The sequence below is a fragment of the Oreochromis aureus genome, linkage group 6 (assembly GCF_013358895.1).
Source record: "Oreochromis aureus strain Israel breed Guangdong linkage group 6, ZZ_aureus, whole genome shotgun sequence".
Taxonomy (NCBI): domain Eukaryota; kingdom Metazoa; phylum Chordata; class Actinopteri; order Cichliformes; family Cichlidae; genus Oreochromis; species Oreochromis aureus.
In genome coordinates, this window is record NC_052947.1 from 30,188,691 (window position 1) to 30,209,301 (window position 20,611).

General features: G+C 39.7%; 3 protein-coding genes across 5 annotated transcripts in view; all 3 read left to right on the forward strand.

The window, feature by feature from the left end:
• Positions 1-285: 285 nt before the first annotated feature.
• LOC116310574 (homeobox protein MSH-C-like) lies at positions 286-2,661 on the forward strand. The gene is made up of 2 exons (XM_031727419.2): positions 286-773; positions 1,349-2,661. The coding sequence occupies exons 1-2, from the start codon at positions 353-355 to the stop codon at positions 1,759-1,761; spliced, it is 834 nt and encodes a 277-aa protein (XP_031583279.2). The 5' UTR covers positions 286-352; the 3' UTR covers positions 1,762-2,661.
• A 1,149-nt stretch (positions 2,662-3,810) lies between these two features.
• Positions 3,811-9,763, forward strand: LOC116310561 (ATP synthase subunit d, mitochondrial-like). Its single transcript, XM_031727403.2, has 6 exons — positions 3,811-3,922; positions 5,144-5,274; positions 7,242-7,338; positions 9,085-9,156; positions 9,428-9,490; positions 9,579-9,763. Exons 2-6 carry the CDS (start codon positions 5,153-5,155, stop codon positions 9,708-9,710), a joined length of 486 nt encoding a protein of 161 aa, XP_031583263.1. The 5' UTR covers positions 3,811-3,922; positions 5,144-5,152; the 3' UTR covers positions 9,711-9,763.
• A 558-nt stretch (positions 9,764-10,321) lies between these two features.
• pnpla6 (patatin-like phospholipase domain containing 6) overlaps positions 10,322-20,611 on the forward strand; it is a 31,214-nt gene continuing 20,924 nt past the window's right edge. For all 3 annotated transcript variants that reach the window (XM_039613295.1, XM_039613294.1, XM_039613296.1), the window contains exons 1-8: positions 10,322-10,403; positions 15,027-15,115; positions 18,333-18,386; positions 18,979-19,066; positions 19,177-19,259; positions 19,391-19,482; positions 19,604-19,744; positions 20,263-20,422. In XM_039613295.1, coding sequence (XP_039469229.1) covers positions 15,068-15,115; positions 18,333-18,386; positions 18,979-19,066; positions 19,177-19,259; positions 19,391-19,482; positions 19,604-19,744; positions 20,263-20,422 — 666 coding nt within the window. In that variant the 5' untranslated portion in view covers positions 10,322-10,403; positions 15,027-15,067. The remainder of the gene's footprint in view (positions 10,404-15,026; positions 15,116-18,332; positions 18,387-18,978; positions 19,067-19,176; positions 19,260-19,390; positions 19,483-19,603; positions 19,745-20,262; positions 20,423-20,611) is intronic.

Genomic DNA, 20,611 nt, shown 5'->3' on the forward strand with positions numbered 1-20,611 from the left:
AGTCCTCCCCACTGGTTAATTGCACTAAAATTGGTCTAAGCTACTTTGTGAGAGCCATCAATAGTCCCGCACCGCATGGGGTCTGTATGATTAACGTCTCCTTCCTTTCAAAGCCTTCTTGATGTTCTCTTGGAAGGCTACAGGCCAATCAAAACCACACTCTGAGACGTCACGAGGCCAACTTGACGAGATGATTGGTGGAAGCAGGGAGGGGGGACAGCCCCTGTCCTTTTATAGACGACCCCGTCCAGCGCGTAAAAAGCTACTGGGCACCGCTGACAGCGAAAAGACGCACATTGGACACCGTACCCCTCAGCCACGTAATTCCTCTAAACGGGCCGCACGGAGGTGCATGGCCCCATCCCCTTGTATCATGATGAATCCTGTGCAGGGGTCGCCGTCCCAAGATGCCAAACAGCTTCATCAAAAAGAGGAGACGGATACAGAGAGCGAGGAACTGCAACCCAAAGACATGACAACCGAGAAAGGATACAAACTCCAGCGGAGCAGCCTCCCGTTTAGCGTTGAGTCATTGATTTCCAAGAAGACCACCTGTCGGACTTCTTACTCGTCCTCAGATTTAGCTCTGGTCCTTCCGAAGCCCGTGGCTGGGCAAGGCGAACATCTATCTCCAAGGACTTTTTACGCGGAGAGGAAGATATCGGCTGAGAGCTCGCAGGGTGTTTCCAGTAGCTCCAGCGAAGACAGTCCACAGTTTTGTGAGAAAGATCAGAGCACTTGGTTCCAGACGTCCTCCTTTTCTACACCTCCCCGTAAGTCCGTCCCTCCACTGTTATCAGAAACAAAAATAAACTGCATTTATCCACCTCTCTATAGGAGCTGCATAACAAGTTTAACTGTGAGACGCCTTTTTGTTTCCTAGACACGCATGATGCGTAAATACTCTTTTTATTTGGTCATTTATTAGGTAAATAAATGCATAACAATGCAAATATGTTTTGCATCTGAGCTCATGAAACACTCGCTTCTCTGCTGCACTGACCCTTTACCATTTTATGCCATATATGTCTTGTTATCTGTAACATAAATAAATAAATAAAACAACTTTTAAACATTTAAAAAGTCATAAATGAAAGCAGAAAATCTGAGTATGTGTGTGAGTATAAGCCTTTGATTCCACAGAGGTGTGACAGTGTGATGCAGGTTATTTTGTCAACAACAATATACTGCAGTGTATTTATCAGTGTGTGTGTGTAAGCTGCGTTATGCTGGTGTTTGTATCCAGTGGCGAGGGCTCTTACGTTAACCTGCTGTGACAATCCCGCTTCAGTTAAACTCTGATTTAATCTAACCTCAGCTTTTTCTCTTTGCAATTTCTTTGTGACAGGAAGCTCAAGTCCAACTCAGTGTACTTTAAGGAAGCATAAAAACAACAGGAAACCTCGCACGCCCTTTACTACCTCCCAGCTCCTGGCGCTGGAGCGCAAGTTTCGCCAGAAGCAGTACCTCTCCATCGCAGAGCGAGCCGAGTTCTCCAACTCTCTCAACCTGACGGAGACTCAGGTCAAAATCTGGTTTCAGAACAGGAGGGCCAAAGCCAAGAGACTTCAGGAGGCCGAGCTGGAAAAGTTTAAGTTAGCCTCCAAGCCCGTCCTGCCCGCATTCGCGCTGCCTTTCCCCCTCGGAGCGCAAATGAGCTCTCCATCCTGGGGCCCTTCAAACGCCTTCCCGAGGCCCAGTCTGCCTGTGCCAGGACTGTTCAGTGGACCCGTCACTTATGGGATGTACTATTTGTCTTAATATTCCTGTCTGTGCGTAAGATGTGTGTGTGCGCGCGCGTTTGTCCGCTCTTGGCCACGGCACACTTAAAAATGAGCCCACATCTCGGATAAGCATTGTTTTACTATTCGCAATTTGGAGTTTAGACTATTTTTTTTTCCAAACTCCAAAACCGAAGAAAAATACAACGTGTGGCGAATATCGGTGTATAAACGTGTGCGTAATCGTTCCGAGTGCGCTCACTTGCTCTCATTTTGTGTCCACTTCTGAGAACCGTGGATTCTCGGCCTTAATTTTCTTAAGCAAAACTCCATAAGCAGATGTAATCTACTCACACCGTAGATGACATGCCTTAAATATCTCATTCCAGCCTGTCCTCCGTGCTCTCCAGTAGCAACTGGGCAATTAAATGTGTCCGGATCTAAAGGCAATAATCCTCTAAAGCTGGGGGACATTATTAAAAGCAACAGAAAAGTACTTAATTGGTGTCAGTGCCTTAAGACCCCGAAGTGTACTCTCTTTATCATCACTTGAATTCCTCATTCAAGATATGAATATTTTTTCTGTTATCGGGTAGCGTTGTCCATTTTTGCTGTGTTAATATCTGTATTTCTTGTCACGATTTCTATCATTCTTTTAAAGAACGGAGACAGAATTATATTTTAGGAAAAAAATACATGTATTAGTTTTTTTAACCTTCACAACGTGGCCTTTATGGGAGTGATATTAGATTTACTTTGATGAATTTTTGCTGTAAATGTATATAAAATTTGTAGTGTTCTTAAAAGTCCTGCAGTCTCGCTTAATGGGCAGGAGAAGTGGTATTTATTGAATATCTTTGTATCTGTACTGTGTACATACATGAGTCTATCTAAATGTGCAGTAACTTGTAAAAACTGATTTTTAGTAAATAAACATTATCCAAGAATTGAAAGTGCTTGACTCACGTTTTTTTTCTGTTAATATCGCCATTAACCTCTGGAGCCTCCGAGTGTTCTGCGGATTTTTGCTGTGCAGTACCGCGGAAAAGCTTTGTTAGTTAAACGTTTTTCAAATTTGATTTAGATATTCTATTATGTGACTTAAAAGTGTGCAAAACGTTTACCTGACAACCTCATCGCATTCACACGCATTCAGTTATCTGATTTGGGAATTACCACAGAACTGTTTGATTTTCAGTGCAGATCCACTTACTTTTACTGTGCTACATTGTGCACCTTTCGTAATTTATAAATAAAGAGCATAGCGTATTGTTTTGTTTTGTTTTATTTCCTTATTTACATTTTAAAGCGAAAACAGTTTGGTCTGTAAATCCTAAAAAGATTATTTAAATCTCAGTTTGTCGTGATGATACAGTTTATTGGAGATAGTACACTTTTATTTTACTTTTAAATATAAAAAACACGTTTTTTCCCCAAGACCGCAAATGATGCGGTATCACGGTGAGTATGTAAACGTGCCAAAGTCACACGATTCGCATACTTCAAGTTTTTAAGTGGATTTTTAAGTATAAAGGAAACTTTTCATCTTTGCTGCGCACATAAAGTAACCAAGTGACATTCATCTGTCTATGATAGAAACCTACAGGTTGCACCAATTGCGCCACGTTTCTGGGAAAATCTCACATTTTTAATGATGGCTTTGGTTTTGGAATTGATGCATTTTATTGTTTCCATTTATTGCCTGGTTACACTTGTGGGACACTGGTAAACTCTTAAGGCCAATATAATTACCTAGAATAAAGAGTTAATAGACACATTTCCCCTATAATTGATTCAAACCCTCAAAAGTTCCCGTTTTTCTTCAGTTTTTAATTTGTTCTTGTTAATCTGCCTCCAATTAAATTAGCTAGACCCTCCTTTTTTCTTTTTTCTTTTCTTTTTTTTTTTTACAAAAAAGAAAAAGAAACAAGAGACTTAGAGTTAGTGAGATTTAGGGTTTATTTATTTAATAATTGCTCACTGTTAAAGCCCACAGTCCCAAAGTTGGCTTACAGAAGCTGGATCGCATAATTGCGAAAGTTTTCAAAGGAAAAAAAAGGAAAGAAAAAGGAACGCGTGAACGCAGGCTGTGATTTCTCAGCCTGTCCAGCAGAGGGCGGTGACGCCAATTTGCGGCTCAAGGCGCTGATGAAGAAGGCTCTTCCGTTGGTCCGTCCTGTCACAGACAACACTGCAGCGAGGTGAGTACAGAGCAGGGGTGACTGATTGAAAGAATATCTGATAATAATTTCTTAAATAATGGTTAGTTGGGATCATGCATGTGTCGGTGGATGGAAGATGGAAAAGTAGCCTGACCGGCCACATTCGTATTTTGTCAAAGTCCCGGCGTCATAGACGGAGTCCTCTGACCTTGGCTAGCAAGCTAACAGAGTTAGCTACCTTTGGCCGGTTTACAGGGTTTAAATTGAGCAAAATGTCACAGACGGTGCCACTGCAACTATCTTTAAAAAATATAAAACGCGCTACGAATAACTTGGGTGTATTTCATCAAGACACAACAATTATTTAGCTTCAACAGGCTTCATATTGTCTGACCGTGACCCAGAGGTCCAGGAGAAACTCTGGACCTCTGGGTCCAGCGAAATGAGGACATTGAGTTGAAGTACTTTATTTACATCTCGGCGTACATAAACTTGAAAGTGAACATGTAATATATATTTACTGTGTCTGAAAGTTATTTCATTTAACAACGAAGGATACTCCTCATCTTTCAGTTTCATGTAAAAGCAGATGTCTTTCCATATGCTGCAATCACTAGACAGTCAATTTTATATTTTACATTTTCCATTCAATCGGCTTTTATTCACTGAATGCCACGCACAGTATGCAAGCATAAATTAAGGAAACATGAAAATAATTGTATACCGGTTCGCTCCTTAATCATATACATTCATACTTTATTTTTTGAGCGACGAATATGCCTTTCACTTGTCCTTATGTTTAACCTACGTGATGCAAATGTATCTGAAAATTTTAGGCTTACATATTTAAGTTTATTCTGACTTTAGTCTAACGAATTAGTGAATCTTAAATACCTGGGGTCAACCAACCAAAGCAACAGACAGTGTGCAGGGTTGGTGGTAATGTTTGACAGAAGGAGTGAAAGGCAAGGTTCTCAGATGATTTTTCTGTATGATGCTTGCGTAAGTTTTGAAATCCAGTAGTAAAATAAAAGTAGTCTTCTCATTGTGGTGCCTCAAACCATTCATGAAGGTATCCTCCTCATCAACAGATGATTTTACTGTTTTCTGTTTGTTTCTCAACACCAAACTAAATATTGACCAAAACACATGTTGACAAGATTTGTCTAGATGATTGTCGACATTTTAATTCAATACTTAAAAAAATAATAATAATAATAAAATAATATGTGTTAATAAATGTGTCCTTTCTGATTTCAGACAGTCAAGATGGCAGGCCGTCGTGTAGCCCTGAAGGCCATTGACTGGGTGGCATTTGCCGAGCGAGTTCCACCCAACCAGCGTGGCATGTTCAATGCACTGAAGACTCGCAGTGATGGCATCTCTGCCAAGTATGATATACACCTCTCATTATGTTATACATCATCATCTCCAGTGTGTGGAAATTAGGGCTGCAGCTATCAATTATTTTAGTAATCGACTGATCTGTCGATTACCCAATCAAGTAAACTCTCGATAATCAGATTAAGTTAACAGGTCATCTGTATGTTTTAATTCAACTTCTGGAGGATTACTGGAGATTTTTCCCAGTGTAAAACAAACGTATGTGGATTAGAGCTGCCACGATTAGTCGACTAGTCACGATTACGTCGACTATCAAAATCGTCGACGACTGATTTAATAGTCGACGCGTCGTTTGAAGCTTTGTAAGATCACAAAAGACGCAGGAATAAGTAGTAGGATTTAAAAGTGTAATAACGGACTGAAACAGAAGATGGCAGCAGTGCATGTAAAGGATGCCAGCTGCCGTTAAACCCCGAAGAAGAAGAAGCTGTGTCCCAGAATTCATAGTGCGGCCCAGCGCAGTTGTCAACAATGGCGGCAGCTAGTTAGTTTTAATATTACTCTTATTATTCTTTCTGGGTCACAAAATAAACGTTTAACATATTTTCAAGCTGTACGTTTTACGTCCAATCGATGCATGATCTGATTAGTCGACTAATCGCAAAAATAATCGGTGACTAGTCGACTATCAAAATAATCGTTTGTGGCAGCCCTAATGTGGATGGAGCTTTTCTTCACATCAGAGTGTGTTGATCACATGCTTTGATGAAGCACTCCTGCTAGGTTTTCCCGGTAAAGGATTTAAGGGTGATTACAGGAACTGGGCAGATCTTTTGGATGTTATAAAACATGTTTTCTTTCACTAAACCTGAGCTCACCGTGATGGTAACAGCTCCGCCTCTTTGTGGTGCGTAAACACACTCTGGCTCCACGTTAAACTGGGCCAGCATCGTCATCACTGCTGCCATTGTGTTATCAGTGTTTTTGTTTAAAACTGGGCTTAATGTTGTCAAACCTTTTATTCACATGCTGCTTCTGAATATGTTTTTAGTGGCAAATGTGCATCACTTTTCCATGGCGACAGTAGCGCGCTACAGAGTGTTAAACGAAGCATCGAATGTTTGTCGAGAAAGTTTTATAATTGAATCAATCAATCGTTGTAGCCTTAGTAGAAATAAATTTGTTAGCTTTGGTCAAAGTCAGTGCTTTATTGTGGGAAGATATTTTCTGCTTTCAAAAGAACGCAGCAAATGGTGCAAATGGTAGATATTTATCTTAATTATTGCTGCTTGAAGGGCTCATCTTGTAAACATTGTACGCTACTGATGCTGCAAGGATCAGTAGTACAAAACAACTGACTGTAGTACACTAGGAGGTATTATTTAAACTGCAATGTTTCCTGCATAATTACATTCTATTTGTGGTAGTAGAGAGGGCCAAGTGTGTGTTTGTGGGAGGCTTAAGGAGTTGGAATGTGTTGGAACAAGAAACTCTTTTTAAGACATGGCTTAATGATATGGAGAACAGCAATAACAGTGACTGGGTCACCCAGCCAGTGGAAAACAGATTGATCAAGTTGAATCTGCCCATTATAAGACATGTCATCTTGTATAACCTGCAGACTAAGGCCTGGGTAAATAATTTAGTTTTAATCTCAGTTATTATTTTGGTTTCCAGTGATTATAAAAACATCAGAGAAAAAGAAAGCATCGCCTTAGTAACTGCATGACGTCAAGTTAATGAATAAATTTATGTTAGAGATTTAATAGAAAATTATGCGGCTGTCACATTATTCTTTGCAGACTTTAATTTATCCCATCGTTATCATAATGAATTTATCCCATGTTATCATAATTAAAGTGTGCGGTTGCATTAATTTGTCTCCTAGAAGCATCATCACTGAATTTTACATTTGTATCAACTTGTGAACAGTTCTGTTGTCCATTTTATTTGCTCTTTGCATCTTAAATATCATCTACTTGGTTTTCTCTTTTGCTTTTCTCCTCCCTACCAGGCTAGCCTCCCTGCCAGAAAAGCCTGTGGCTATTGACTGGAACTTCTACAGGAGTGCAGTGGCCAAAGCCGGGATGGTTGATGAGTTTGAGAAAAAGGTGAGCTTTTCTCAGCAGGTTATTAGTCAAATAGAGCATGTGTGGAATGCCATTTTAAAAAATGTTGTTAGTGGCATTTTTAATGTTGTGTCTAGCAGTTCTGAAAATTTTCCACATAATTAAAATTGTGTTTTCATTTTATGAAAGAATGTACAGTGGCTGTACAATCAAATTAGTTTTCACACAACTCCATGTATCCCTGTGAAAAATTAAGTACACCCTTACAACTTCCATTGAAATTAAGAGAGTAATTGGCAGTCAGGTGCTGCTAATTCAAAATTCAAGATTTACTTTCACTCAGCATTACCTCAAATTCAATTCAATTCAGTTTTATTTATATAGCGCCAAATCATAACAACAGTCGCCTCAAGGCGCTTTAACCTCAAAGACACAATGCAGAACAAAATTACGTAGCACCAACTCACATAAAGACATAAAAAAACATCAGCACAAAGTTTAAAAAGAGGCAAGTATAATAAATAAATAAATAAATATAAAGTCAGTGGTACATATTTAAAAACAATAATAAAATAAATATTCAGTTATTGCACAGGAGAAATTTTGATTGTACTGAAAATATTTTGTTGACAAATTTATAGAGTATAATCAAATGCGCTTGATTAACCAATCATTAACAAGTGTGAACACCTCTATTGAGATTTCTCATACATCATGCGCAGTCATTTTCCCAGTGACAGCAGTCAACTTCCAGCAACCACTTATACCTGGTAGGGCACTGGTGCTTGCCAAATGGTCAGCAGACCAGTCTTTAGATCTGTGTGATTGGAGCCTTATTTACTGGACTCTGCATTGTCACAAGTTAAGTCACATGGTTGGTGGCCACATATCTCCAAAACCTCAATAAAAGCAGAAGTTTGAACAGTTTTAAAACTTCAGTGTCATATTAACACAATCATACTATCTTCCCAGGAGTGGACCAGGAAATTCACTCTATGTTCAGACTGTGCAGTGCTTAGAGAAACCGCAAAAAGCCCAACAGCTACATGTCAGACTCTACAGGCCTCAGTTAGCATGTTTACATGTTAAAGTTCATGACAGTACAGTTAGAAAAAGACCAAAAAACTATGGTTTATTTGGAAAGGCTGCCAGGAGAAAAACTCTTCTCTCTGAAAAGAACAGCTCAGTTTGGAAAGTTGCATCGTAACAAACCACATGACTCCTGTCTTTACACAGAGGAAACCAAAGTGGAGATGTTTGGCCATAATTTACAGTTCCACATTTACCAAAAACAAAACACAGCACATCAACACAAATGCCTCATACCAACTGTGGAGGGCTAATGATATGGACTTGCTTTGGTGCCACAGGATCTGGATGTCTTACAGTCATCGAGTGTTTACCAAAGTATTCTGGAGTCAAACATGAGGCCATGTGAAAAAAATCAAGGCTTTGGAGTGACCCAGTCAAAGTACAGACCTCAAAATGATCAAAATGCTGTCAGTGGGACATTAAGAGAATTGTGCATTAACAAATGTAAAATGATTACTTCAGCTTATTACTAATAAGGTGGCTCTACAGGCTATTCAATCAATAGTGTACTTAGTTTTTCACAGCATAGAGTATTTTGAAAACTTTCTTTTACATAAAACTGAGTTAACAGATCACGAAAACGAGTCAGGACCCACTACTTTTAGAAAGTGTTTTTTTGTTTTGTTTTGTTTTGTGTGTTATTAAATTCTGTCTTTTACATCTCAGTGGTGACACTTTTATTCTTCCTTCACACAGTTTAAAGCGCTGCAGATTCCTGAGCCCACTGACACACAGACAAGCACCATCAATGCGCAGGAGGCTGAGGCTGTAAGTGGCTGCATCAAACAAATTAATGTATTTGCATGTTTAGCTTGAAAGTAAGAACATTTTTATCTTGAAACTGTAATGATGAAACAAGAATTGGCAGCCATACCATGTGTATATCTTTTAATAATAAGAATTGTAAATGTGCAAAGAATTTTCGAAAGGTCACAAAATTGTTTAAACACAAATTGACATTTAAAACAGAGGGAGCTGCATCCCAAATCTCTTCTTCTTTTTGCTCTTTCAAATTCATAATTTCACTCATCTCTAACAGAACAAAAGTGCACAAGCCTACACTGAAGGATCCAAGGCCCGCATTGCTCAGTATGAAGAAGAGGTGAGACAGTAGTTGGCTTATTTGCTGAAATGCACCATGAGTGTGTTATGGTGTTTAAAAACTTCTTTTCTGCTTTGTGTGTTTTCAGTTGGCTAAATTTAAGAACATGATCCCCTTCGATCAGATGACCATCGAGGACCTCAACAGTGTCTTCCCCGAGACAAAGTTGGACAAGGTCAAACACCCGTACTGGCCCCATAAGCCCATTGCAGAACTGTAATTTCATTACTTGACACTGACCTCACAATAAAGATTATGTATTCTAAGGAAGAACCTTTGCTGTCTTCATTGTTTTATTAGTGTGTGGAAAAAAGATGTGAATTTTGTCTCTCTTAAAGTAGCACTTTGTTAAATTGCAGGTACTTCCCACGAGGGGGCAACATTGCTTCAGTTTTACTTGCAGTACAAGGTATTGGGTGAAAATAACTGCCGTCTTGTTTCGACATGAGGTACTATATTGTAATGTCAAAACAGAGAGCGATTTCCCGAAAATGACATATGGCTGATGACAGATTTAAACGTAATGGAAGTGACGTGGACATGTGAGGAACTAATTGAGGTTTGATTGTTTTATTAACACTTGTATCATTCTTAACGGTGTAGCGGTATCCCGCGGTAAAGGCCAGTGATCGTTAACTTATTGTCAATCACTCCAAATATTATCCAATCACGGGTCTCCTGGTTAGTTATTCTAAATTCTCATTGGACACAGAATTTCTATTTACATAAATGTGGGCGGGAGATCTGGGACAGCGCCCAGTCTTGTATTTTAATTGGGCCGACTTGACAACATCTCCAATCTTGATTGGTCGGAGGTCTAGTGGACGTAAAAGAGGAGGGGCTACGTTGAGGATGATTTCCGTTGTGTTTCACTTGACTGTACGTGACGATTGACCGGAGTGTATCAGCTTAGGTAAATCCTTTTATACTTATATTATTTAAAGAGATGAGTTTGGTATATGTATTAGTAGACGACTGTATAATTTTACTTAATGATAGTAGTGAAAACCAGAGATAGCTCTTCAACTGTGTCAGTAATGTTAACATTATAGCTCTGTCTCATTGCTCTTTTGGAGGTCAGAAAAAGACGAACTGTAAATCCAAGCCCGTTATCGTATTTACGGTGGTTAGAAGTTATTGCACCCCCAAGTCATTAATGATGGCCGGAGAAAACCAGCAACGACAGCTAGCTAACATTATCCCGTGACAATAATCTGTCAGGTGCCCTCTGCCTTGAAGGTAGCAAAGATTTTTCTACTTTCAGCTTATTGGCTGTGTCCTAATACTTAGCAATATCATAATAAACGTTTCTCCAAGTTGAAAGAACTAAATGAGGCCTAACTATAATCTAATCTGTGTAGCCACTGTCGTCTTCGGGATTGGTTTCATGCTTCATGTGAATGTTTGCTAGCTAACGGTACACTACTGCGACAAAAAAATAAAATAAAAACACCATCTTCTGGTGTGTACTAGCTACCTAAATGTCGTACAAGCTTACTGTAAAAACTCCACTTTTTTGTAATGTACTGAAGGTGAATCCTCACCACCATGGTCTGTTTACAACGCAACCAAACAACCAGAGTCAGCAAACCAGCGCCGCTTCGGGCGCAAATTATGGAGAGCAGTTTTAGCTGGATGGAAACACGAGCTAATGTCATCCTCACACAGTGGGCAGTGATGTAGTCAGAAGACGCCCCCTGAAGAGCAGGAGTGTAATTTAATATCATATTGATGTTTACAGGCTCTGGACAGAGCACAATAAGGCTAATGTGAACATAAAGCCGCGCAGCTGATGAACAGTTTTTGAACAAAATTCACAGTCACGTGTAACTTTCCTGCACCTGGTTAGCATGTCCACAGTTTAACAGAAAACCTCCTAATTATATTAAATACAATTTAACCATTAAGATACATAGTGATAGTGCAGTCCATTTTGGAATCTTTTTATCATGTGTCAGAGTTTCCAACCATACACATCACAAGACCTTGAAAGCCCAAACTCTTGTTATTGTTACCATGAATCCCATGGTATAGTCGGTACTCTGTTAACAGTTAGTCCAGGTCAGACCGTGTATGGTGGGTTAAACACTGGCTTCATTGTTCCTAGAGAACAATAGGAGTAGAGCTGCATGGAGAGGGGCACTGCTTGGAGGCTAGAGGCTGGATACTATCTCCTTTGGGTCTACCATCCTGTACTCTTCTTAAAGGTGCTATTGCCACACTTAAAACTATGCTGAGTGAAATGTCAAGTGTAACTCTAAGTTTCAGTTTTTATTTTGTATGGATTTACGCAAGGTTTGATGCACTGGTTGCTTCAACAGAGGCAGAAAAAAGATTTTGCAACACATGGGACTACTTTATCAGTCCATTCTTAGCTCGCCTATTTGTCCTTTCTTTCATTAGGCCAGGTTACCATGGCATCCTTTGTTGTGTTCCTCCAGTTCTTGAGTAGTTGTTTTCAGTATGGAGGGCACGTGGGGGTGTGCTTGGTCTGCAGCAAGGTTTTGGTGGCTGGTATATGTCAAAGTAACATCCAGATAAATGTCAGGACCCAAGATTTGTGCCTTATGGTAGGAAATGCTAAAGATGTTCCTATGTGGTGTTGTAGCTCTGTGGGTCCTTTGCAGCAGCATCCTGCTCTGTGGTTTTGTTTATGATGCACAGGGTTACTTCATGTAACACAACACTCCACTCTGTTTTTCACAGATTGAATTTCATCCATGCATCCAGCCCCCCCCCTCTCTCTCTCTCTCTCTCTCTCTCTCTCTCTCTGTCACCAATCACACAGGAGAAAGCTGCTGCTGATTGTAGTTTATGTTGTATACATCCTGTCTAAACTTTTAGGCAATTGCTGGTAACATCGAAACATGCTGTGTGTTGCGCAAATTTTAACAGTCTGTATTTGTAGAAAAATATAATCCAAACTCAGTTTAAAGGTGTGTTGAGTGTCTAATTTATTTATTTTTTCAAGTAGGAATCCAAAACAAACAAACAAAAAAACCCAGTCATTCTCAGTTAGGATGATTTACTAATGCTAGCGTTTCAATATAAACAAAATGTGTTGCAGCTCTTTATTATTATGGAAAATAATAAAAGGCTTTGGTATTTCAAAATTGTTTTTATAGTCCTGAATCAGTCACATTAAAAATTATCAATATATTTTATAATTTGTTAAGATATAAAGATATTTTCTTTTTCGTTTTCTCAAAACTTCCAATAACTTCCACTGTCCAATAACCAAGGATTTTATAAAACAGAAAAAAGGGTCAGCATTGTTATTGTAATGTCTTTTCTTAGCCATAAGATGCTTGCTTCTTTATAGGCATCTTCCTCTTTGTGCAGCAGCCTAATTTGTATGCCCTTAGCAAACATAGAATCTGCTTGTTTAACCTCCAGCATCACTTTCTGCTCGAGGCTTTAGAGTTAGAGTGGGTAATCGGTTGACCTCAGTCAGCTTTGCTATTTATTTGTCTGTAGACAGTGAGGCTTGTTGTTTTTGCTATAGAATAAATGCCTGTGTCAGCTGAATCTGTCTGTACTCTGGCAGACGTGGGCAGTTAGGTGGTATGTGCCTGGATAAACTTGTACATCTCTTACTGCTCAGTGTGTATCTCTCTGGGGAGGTAAAATACTACAGTGTACAATGGCAGTGGTTAAAGGAAAATTATATGTGCAAAAGAATAAAAAGAAAACAACAAAAGCCTCTACACTTATGCAGTCACTTGTAAACACACAAAAACTAAGATACAAACCCAGCAAACGTCTTGATGCATTCTCAATCATCCAGGAAAGTAAATCTCCAAAAGTTGAATCTGTTCATCTGGACGTAGCGTTTTGTGGGAGAAAGCGTTTAAATCACTCATCCAAGTGACTTCTTCAGTCTCAGCTGACTGCAGGTTTCCCCAAACCTTATAAACAGTACATTTGCATAATGACTGAAACCAGTCCACTGAAGGAACAATGGGCTGTGAGGTCAGTTCCTTAATCATATTATGCAAATTCCCATGACCATTGATCAACAATCACTGACCAAAACCCACTGATCAAAGAACACTGATCAATGGCCATGAGTACCATTCACAGAGAGTTGGGGAATGGCTGCAATCACAGCACTGTAAGATGGCGAAAGATGTACCCTTAGGCCCCCTCCTCGATTCAGAGATGGTCTTTCCCTTTTCACGTAAATGGCCTCCTTGACTCCGCGCTCAAACCAGCGTTCTTCCCTGTCCAGGATGTGTACCTAAGGGCCTAAGGGTACATCTTTCGCCATCTTACAATGCTGTGATTGCAGCCATTCCCCAACTCTCTGTGAATGGTACTCATGGCCATTGATCAGTGTTCTTTGATCAGTGGGTTTTGGTCAGTGATTGTTGATCAATGGTCATGGGAATTTGCACAATTATGATTAAGGAACTGACCTCACAGCCCATTGTTCCTTCAGTGGGCTGGTTTCAGTCATTATGCAAATGTACTGTTTATAAGGTTTGGGGAAACCTGCAGTCAGCTGAGACTGAAGAAGTCACTTGGATGAGTGACGAAACGTTTCTCCCACAAAACGCTACGTCCAGATGAACAGATTCAACTTTTGGAGAAACCCAACAAACACAAAGCTGTTGTCAACCAGCCTTTCTGCCTTTTTGATTTTTTTTTTTTTTTTAATTTCATCATCGTGTAATGTCCCATTAAAAATGGCACAAATTTAGTGGAACAACAAGAAAATCATTCCTATTTGGATGAATGGGAAAGGATAAAAAGGTGAAAAGGGGGGAATGAGTTACTACCTGTGTAGTCGTTTATCTGTTATCTAGCAAGCCTGCCGTGTTTCTGTGTAACTAAGACAAAGGCCTGGACCAGTGATCTCAGCAATATGCTGTTGTAGGATGCAAATTTTTGGATCCCTTTTCTTCTGTGCAGTTGAAGCGATTTTTCAAGAATAGATGCAGTTAGACAGCTAATCCATAAACTTTAGTTAGGGACTGAGAAATCTTCTTCACTTATGCAACTGTGTGTGCTAACAACTTCTTTGTCTTTGAACTACATTTGCTCGTTCTGCCCCACTATTTTTTTTTTTTCTGCAGCTGTGAACTATTTAATTTGTTTGTGTGGATGCACGTCCAAAGTAACACTCATACTCCTGATAGTGCAAACTGTGTTTTTCTCACTCAGCTGGGCAGCATAGACTACCAAACTGTAACATGTCAAAGAATGCTTTATGTTGAGTTTCAACAAGTTACATTAAACTGGTATTCTCCATGAATGCCAGTTTAATGTCAGGAAAAACTTTGCTTTGCTAAACATGTTGGCTCATGAATGATCATCCTCCTTAGATCAGCCTAAGAGATATTTTTGACTTGTGTTAGCAGGAAAAATCACAGGCATGACAATGAGCCAACATGCACAAGAGCATTCCCCTGACAATTAAGCAGCTAAATAGAATTTGCCTCTCCATAATTTTAAAGTTTGTATCTGTGTTTTTCATACCGTGCCATGTCAAAATAGCTTTCTGTTGAGTATGCTTATCTATCTTTGTTCTCAGTGGCTGTTGATGGACCATCCCTATGAAGAAACAGGGTTACAATGGGACAGAGTACCTCCGAACAAGAGGGTCAAGGTCACAGCCAAGAGGTTGGTTTTGACTACAGTATTTATTTGTATACGTGTCCTTGTTTCAGCGGATGGACAGTCTTTCACAATCCTAATGTGGAAACAGGCTTCAAGGTCATTAACATAAGCCACAGCAATCTGCCAGTAGAAAACGGTGTGCTGGTGACTTGTATTAGCACATAACTTTGTGCTTACAAAAATATGAAAAGCTGACTTTTAGGTTTTAGAAAGAGACCTTGAAACAGGTGTCCATTTAAAACTTGTCGTCGTCCTCAGCACCTCAGCAAACGAGCAAATTACATTACTTATCTTTTTTTTTTTTTTTTTTTTTTTTATCACAGCACTGCATTTTTCCATGAATATAGTGTTTCGGAAAGGTTTGCAGTTATGATATAACTACATTGCATTTAAAGCGGAAGCATAAATCCACTTCTAGAAATATTTTGAACCTCTATTCAGAACAGCATTACTTGTGTAGTTAAACATGAATTTATGTTTACTTGCTGAGTAAACTTAGTGCATTTAAAAACAAAGGCACGTACGTTTGCTTTCGTCCTTGCAATAATATGGTTGACATTTCTTGCTTTGTAAGAGAGGGTGTAACTGAACCACTTTTGTCCATGAATGCACCATCCATTTATACTGCAGCTTCTGTCCTACTGACATCACTTTTGACTGGGGAAATTTTGCTGACTTTTACCTCATGTATAATGAGCTGAAAAGGTTACTTTTCATGTTCTACTTCTCTCTACTTCTGATTTTAAAGTTAAAACTTCCCAGTTAGTGCAGAATTTGAGCTTTCATTTGAAACAAAGTTAGCTTTAGAGTGTGTAGACTACGTTTACATCACTAGAGGCATCTGCTTGTCCACCACTATCATGTCTGGTTGGTTAGCCATCACCAGTTTGTCTGTCTGTATCTGGAAATCTCACAGGACTTTAGCTCGGTCATTCTTGACCACCCTAGCGGTGCACAATTTGAGCTTTCATTTGAAACAAAGTTAGCTTTAGAGTGTGTAGACTAAGCCACTCTTTTTCTATTTTTTTAAAGCTGGATATGGTTTTTCATGCATGCACAGTGACAGATCTGTCCTGGTTGTCATTTTGAGACAAATGCACATGCATGTACACTTTCCACACTCAACTCACTGATTTCTAAACTATATTTTGAACTCTTATTCTAAGTCTGCAGGTGTAGTGCATTTTCATGTGCACATGCTGTCCATGCACTTACCGTCTCTAATTTCCACTATCAAAGTGACGTGTCCAGCTTAAGACATTTACTGCTTAATAACCCTTAGCTAAACATACAGTAATCAATAATGACTGATAACGGACATGCAGTCTTACTGTCTGGCTGTCAGCTAAAGCACCTATTACACTTACTCTTGCAATATGGTATCTGATGGATTGTTAGTGTCACACACACATAAAGAAGCCTATCTTGGCCACAAGATCTTTGCACTCTTTTCAAACTCTTTGAACTGACAGTCTTTATTTAAAAAGTAAGTGCTGAGTTTGATATTACTTAATTGAAGTAATAAAGATTTCCTTAGTTGGAAGAAAAGCCAAAATATATTGCCTGGGAGCCCAGTAATTTTATATCTGAAATCCCGAGTCTATTAATAGTATCAAGAACTGTGAAACTCTGTGTGGTAATCAGATTGTAACCGTGTGAAACATGGTAAGGGCAAAGTGTGAAGAGGATCAGATGAGTTACTGCATTCTCATCTCCTTTGACTGTTGTTTCATGTGCATTAGACAGTCCTTCCGCAAGGGCAAATTCCGCATTCTCACATTCCAGTGCCTGCAGGCCCGGGCTTCGTACTAGGAGATGATTTAAAAAAATAAAAATCCCATCTCGGCACTTGGTTATGGCGTTCCATGTATGCCCTGCCTGCTAGCATCTTGCACCCTGCTGTTATATGCTGGATTGTAAGGGGCATCTTTACACAGCCCGCACCTGGGGTCTTACCTGGTGTGATAGACCCCAGCCTTTATGGAGCTTGTCCTCAGAGCTTGTTCCTGTGCTGCCATGATTAGTGCCTCCGTGCTGTCTTTCAGTCTAGCTCTGTCCAGCCACTGGTAGGATTTCTGGATGCCAGCCACTTCCTCTATCTGCTGGTGGTACATACCATCCAGGGGCCCATCCTTCCATCATGGTTCTTGTCCTTGCTCCTCTTCTTTCTTGTGTTTCTGCTGACTGAGGTATTTACTAAGCAGGCAGTCATCATGGATGTTTGTTGTCTCAACCCGGATAGTGGTCCTGAAGCTCACTAGTCCCCAGCCTTTTTTTTTTTTTTTTTTTTTTTTTTGCTTAGCATAAAGTCGCAGGGTGCTGGATTTGGGGTGAAACCCTCCATGCATGCTAATGAGCTTCCTTATCTTGATGGCCATGGCTTCCGTCTCCTCCTTTGGCCAGCTTAGTATCCCAACAGGGTATCTAATCTCTCGCAGGGTGTAGGTATTGATTGCCTGGATCGTCTTCTTCCCATTCAGCTGACTCCTCAGGACTTGCCTTACTCTCTGCAAGTATTTTTTTTTAGTTGTGGTTTTCCTATCATCCTTCTCATGGCTTCCATTTGCCTGTGGGATTCCCAGGTACTTGTAGCTGTCCTCATTGTCTGCAATGCTGCTTTCTGGTTGTGAAATCCCTTCAGTTCTGACTACCTTCCCTCTCTTTGTCACCATCCAACTACACTTCCAGTCTGAATGACATTCCAGTATCATTGCTGTAAATCCTAGTGGTGTGGATAAGTGAATCAATATCTCATTCACTCTTGGCATGCAGTTTAATGTCATCAATGTAGGTAAGGAGGAGGTGGCTGACAATTGCTCCGTTCCGTGGTCGGTATCCATAGACTCTTAGTGACCTGTTGATCTTGTACAGCTCTAGGTTTCCAGGATCCAGGTGTGGGGCATTGAGTCATAGGCCTTCATGTAGTCAATCCAGGTGGTGCACAGGTTGGTCAGTCTGTCTTGCGATTGCTCTTTCTACCAGTAGCTGCTGTTTCGCCCCTCTGCTAGTCTTGCCAATTCCTTTCTGTGCCCATCTCATATATTTAGCCATATGCCTGTTCATATTAGCCACTATGATGCCTTAAAGGAGCTTCCATGTGGTACTGAGGCAGGTTATTGGCCGGTAGTTGGTTGGGACCGATATCTAAAATATTTTTTATTTTGTTTTGTTTGTCTTTTGTGATTAACTCTACTGTTTGTATCTTCTCTTGTTACATTAGGACGGGTTTGATAACATCAAGACTTTTGTGGAGGAGGAACTACAAACGAACATGGTGAGCATCCAGTTTGATTTCATGTCTTAGTAAGTCTCATTCAGCAGCCAATTTGTCACACAGGTAAGGGAACTGTAGATTTGTACACTTTGAAATAAATTGAAACAGAAACTACCTAATACATCTCAAGTGGGTGTAACCATGTTTACTGCTGGTAATATATGATAACAATGAACAAATGATGAAAAACTGAAAATAAAATTATTTGTTTTTAATGGCCTCAACTTAGTTTTTTTTCTTTTTAGAAAACACACATACTTTACCCAAGTAATATTTTAGTTAATGTCTTTAATACTATTAAGTACTACTATAGTACTATAGTAGTATTATAGTACTCCTTTTAGGCATCATATTATAGTACGATTATAGTACTATTTTATTACTTGTCATTCTGTTGTTTTTATGGAAACCGGGACCGTGGATACGTAATTTCGTTCCACCTCATGGAAACATGCGATGAGAATGACAATAAAACTTCCTTGAATCCTTGAATCCTTAATATTAAAATATCCAAGTAAATAAATGCTTTACTGTTGTAAATACTATAATGTATGCCACTGACGTTCTCCCTCTTTGGTTCCTTTTTATTCAGATGGTGGGGATGGTAATTGGTGCAGGTATCGCCATAGTCCTCATCGCCATCCTGATCTTTTTCATCTTGCGGAGGATCAAGCTTCGAAGTCAGTAGTTGCTGAAATGCATTTCTCACTATACATCTAAAACACATAAGGATAGTCATGAAGTCAGTAGTGTTTATACCTGTGGTAATGTCATTTGTTATGTTTAACAGACTTAGAAGCTCAGGAGGCTCCCAAATACCGCTTCCGCAAGAGAGACAAAGTGATGTTCTATGGGCGAAAGATCATGCGTAAAGTGAGTCAGCCTGTGTAAAAGCTCTAGCTGGCTCTCACACACAGAAATATGTCATTCTTGTAGTGTTTCAGTGTATAGTACATAATAAAAAAAGGGCAGAGTAATATTTAAACAAAACTATGTTTCATCAGGTCTCCCAGTCTACCTCGTCCCTTGTGGGTACATCCTCTTCTTCACGGCCACGCCTAAAGAAGAAGCAGAAGATGCTCAACATTGCCAAAAAGTACATCTGAAAGCTAACTCTCACCAAGCATACGCTATTTTGACTGTACTAACATTCTTTATGTAGCAGTTGCTTTCCTCTTATTTCCTGCTTATTATCTTCCTGCATGTGACTTGTGTAGGATCCTGCGCTTTAAGAAGGAGGTTCCCACCCTTCAGGCTAAGGAGCCCCCTCCCTCAGTGCTGGAGGCAGACCTCACTGAATTTGATGTGGCCAATTCCCACCTCCCCTCTGAGGTGCTCTACATGCTTAAAAATGTCCGGTAGGTTTAATGTCTGTGTGATTGTGTTCTGTAGTCCAGAGTACATAGATCGAGGTGCTTGGTCCTCCCTAAGCACAGTTTTGCTGGAGGTTTCTTCCTGTTAAAGGGGAGCTTTTCCTTCCCACTGTCACATAGTACTTGCTAATAGGGGGTTGCTTAATTTGATTTGTTGGGGTTTTCTTCAGAATACTATAGGATCTTTACATTACTATAAAAAGCACTTTGAGGCAACTGTTGTTGTACCTGCTGTTATTGAACCATCAACTGATAAATTCTCATGTCACATACTGTATTATAATATTTAATTCACCTCTGCATATTTTTTTTTAACTCTGTGCAAAGTGCTTTGTAACTTGCTTTGATAAACACTGCATCACTGAAGGTATTGATAATATTATAGATCCAAAACTAAACAGAAAGACCACTTTAATTATCCTTTGTGCAAACCAAGTGTTTGCAACTGTTTGCGTTGAGTGTAACTCCTAACCCCCAAGCTTCCCTTTTGTCCTTTCATACAGGGTGCTGGGTCACTTTGAGAAGCCACTCTTCTTGGAGTTGTGCAAACACATGGTGTTTTTGCAGTTCCAACAAGGGGAGTATGTCTTCAGGCCAGGCCAGCCTGACAGCAGCATCTATGTTGTTCAGGATGGAAAACTAGAATTGTGCCTTACTGGAACGGTATGCAGGCTCTGTGTCCCTTTAATCATGTTTACCTCTGAGTTTTATGCAATAAACTGTTGTTTTTAATTATGACTATAGTTTAATGTATGTTTTGTAAGTTTGCACAAAGACTTTGTGCAAACGTACGCAAGCAGCAAAGTGGTTTACCAAGGCGCTTACCCACAAGAGCACTGGCTTTAAAAAATT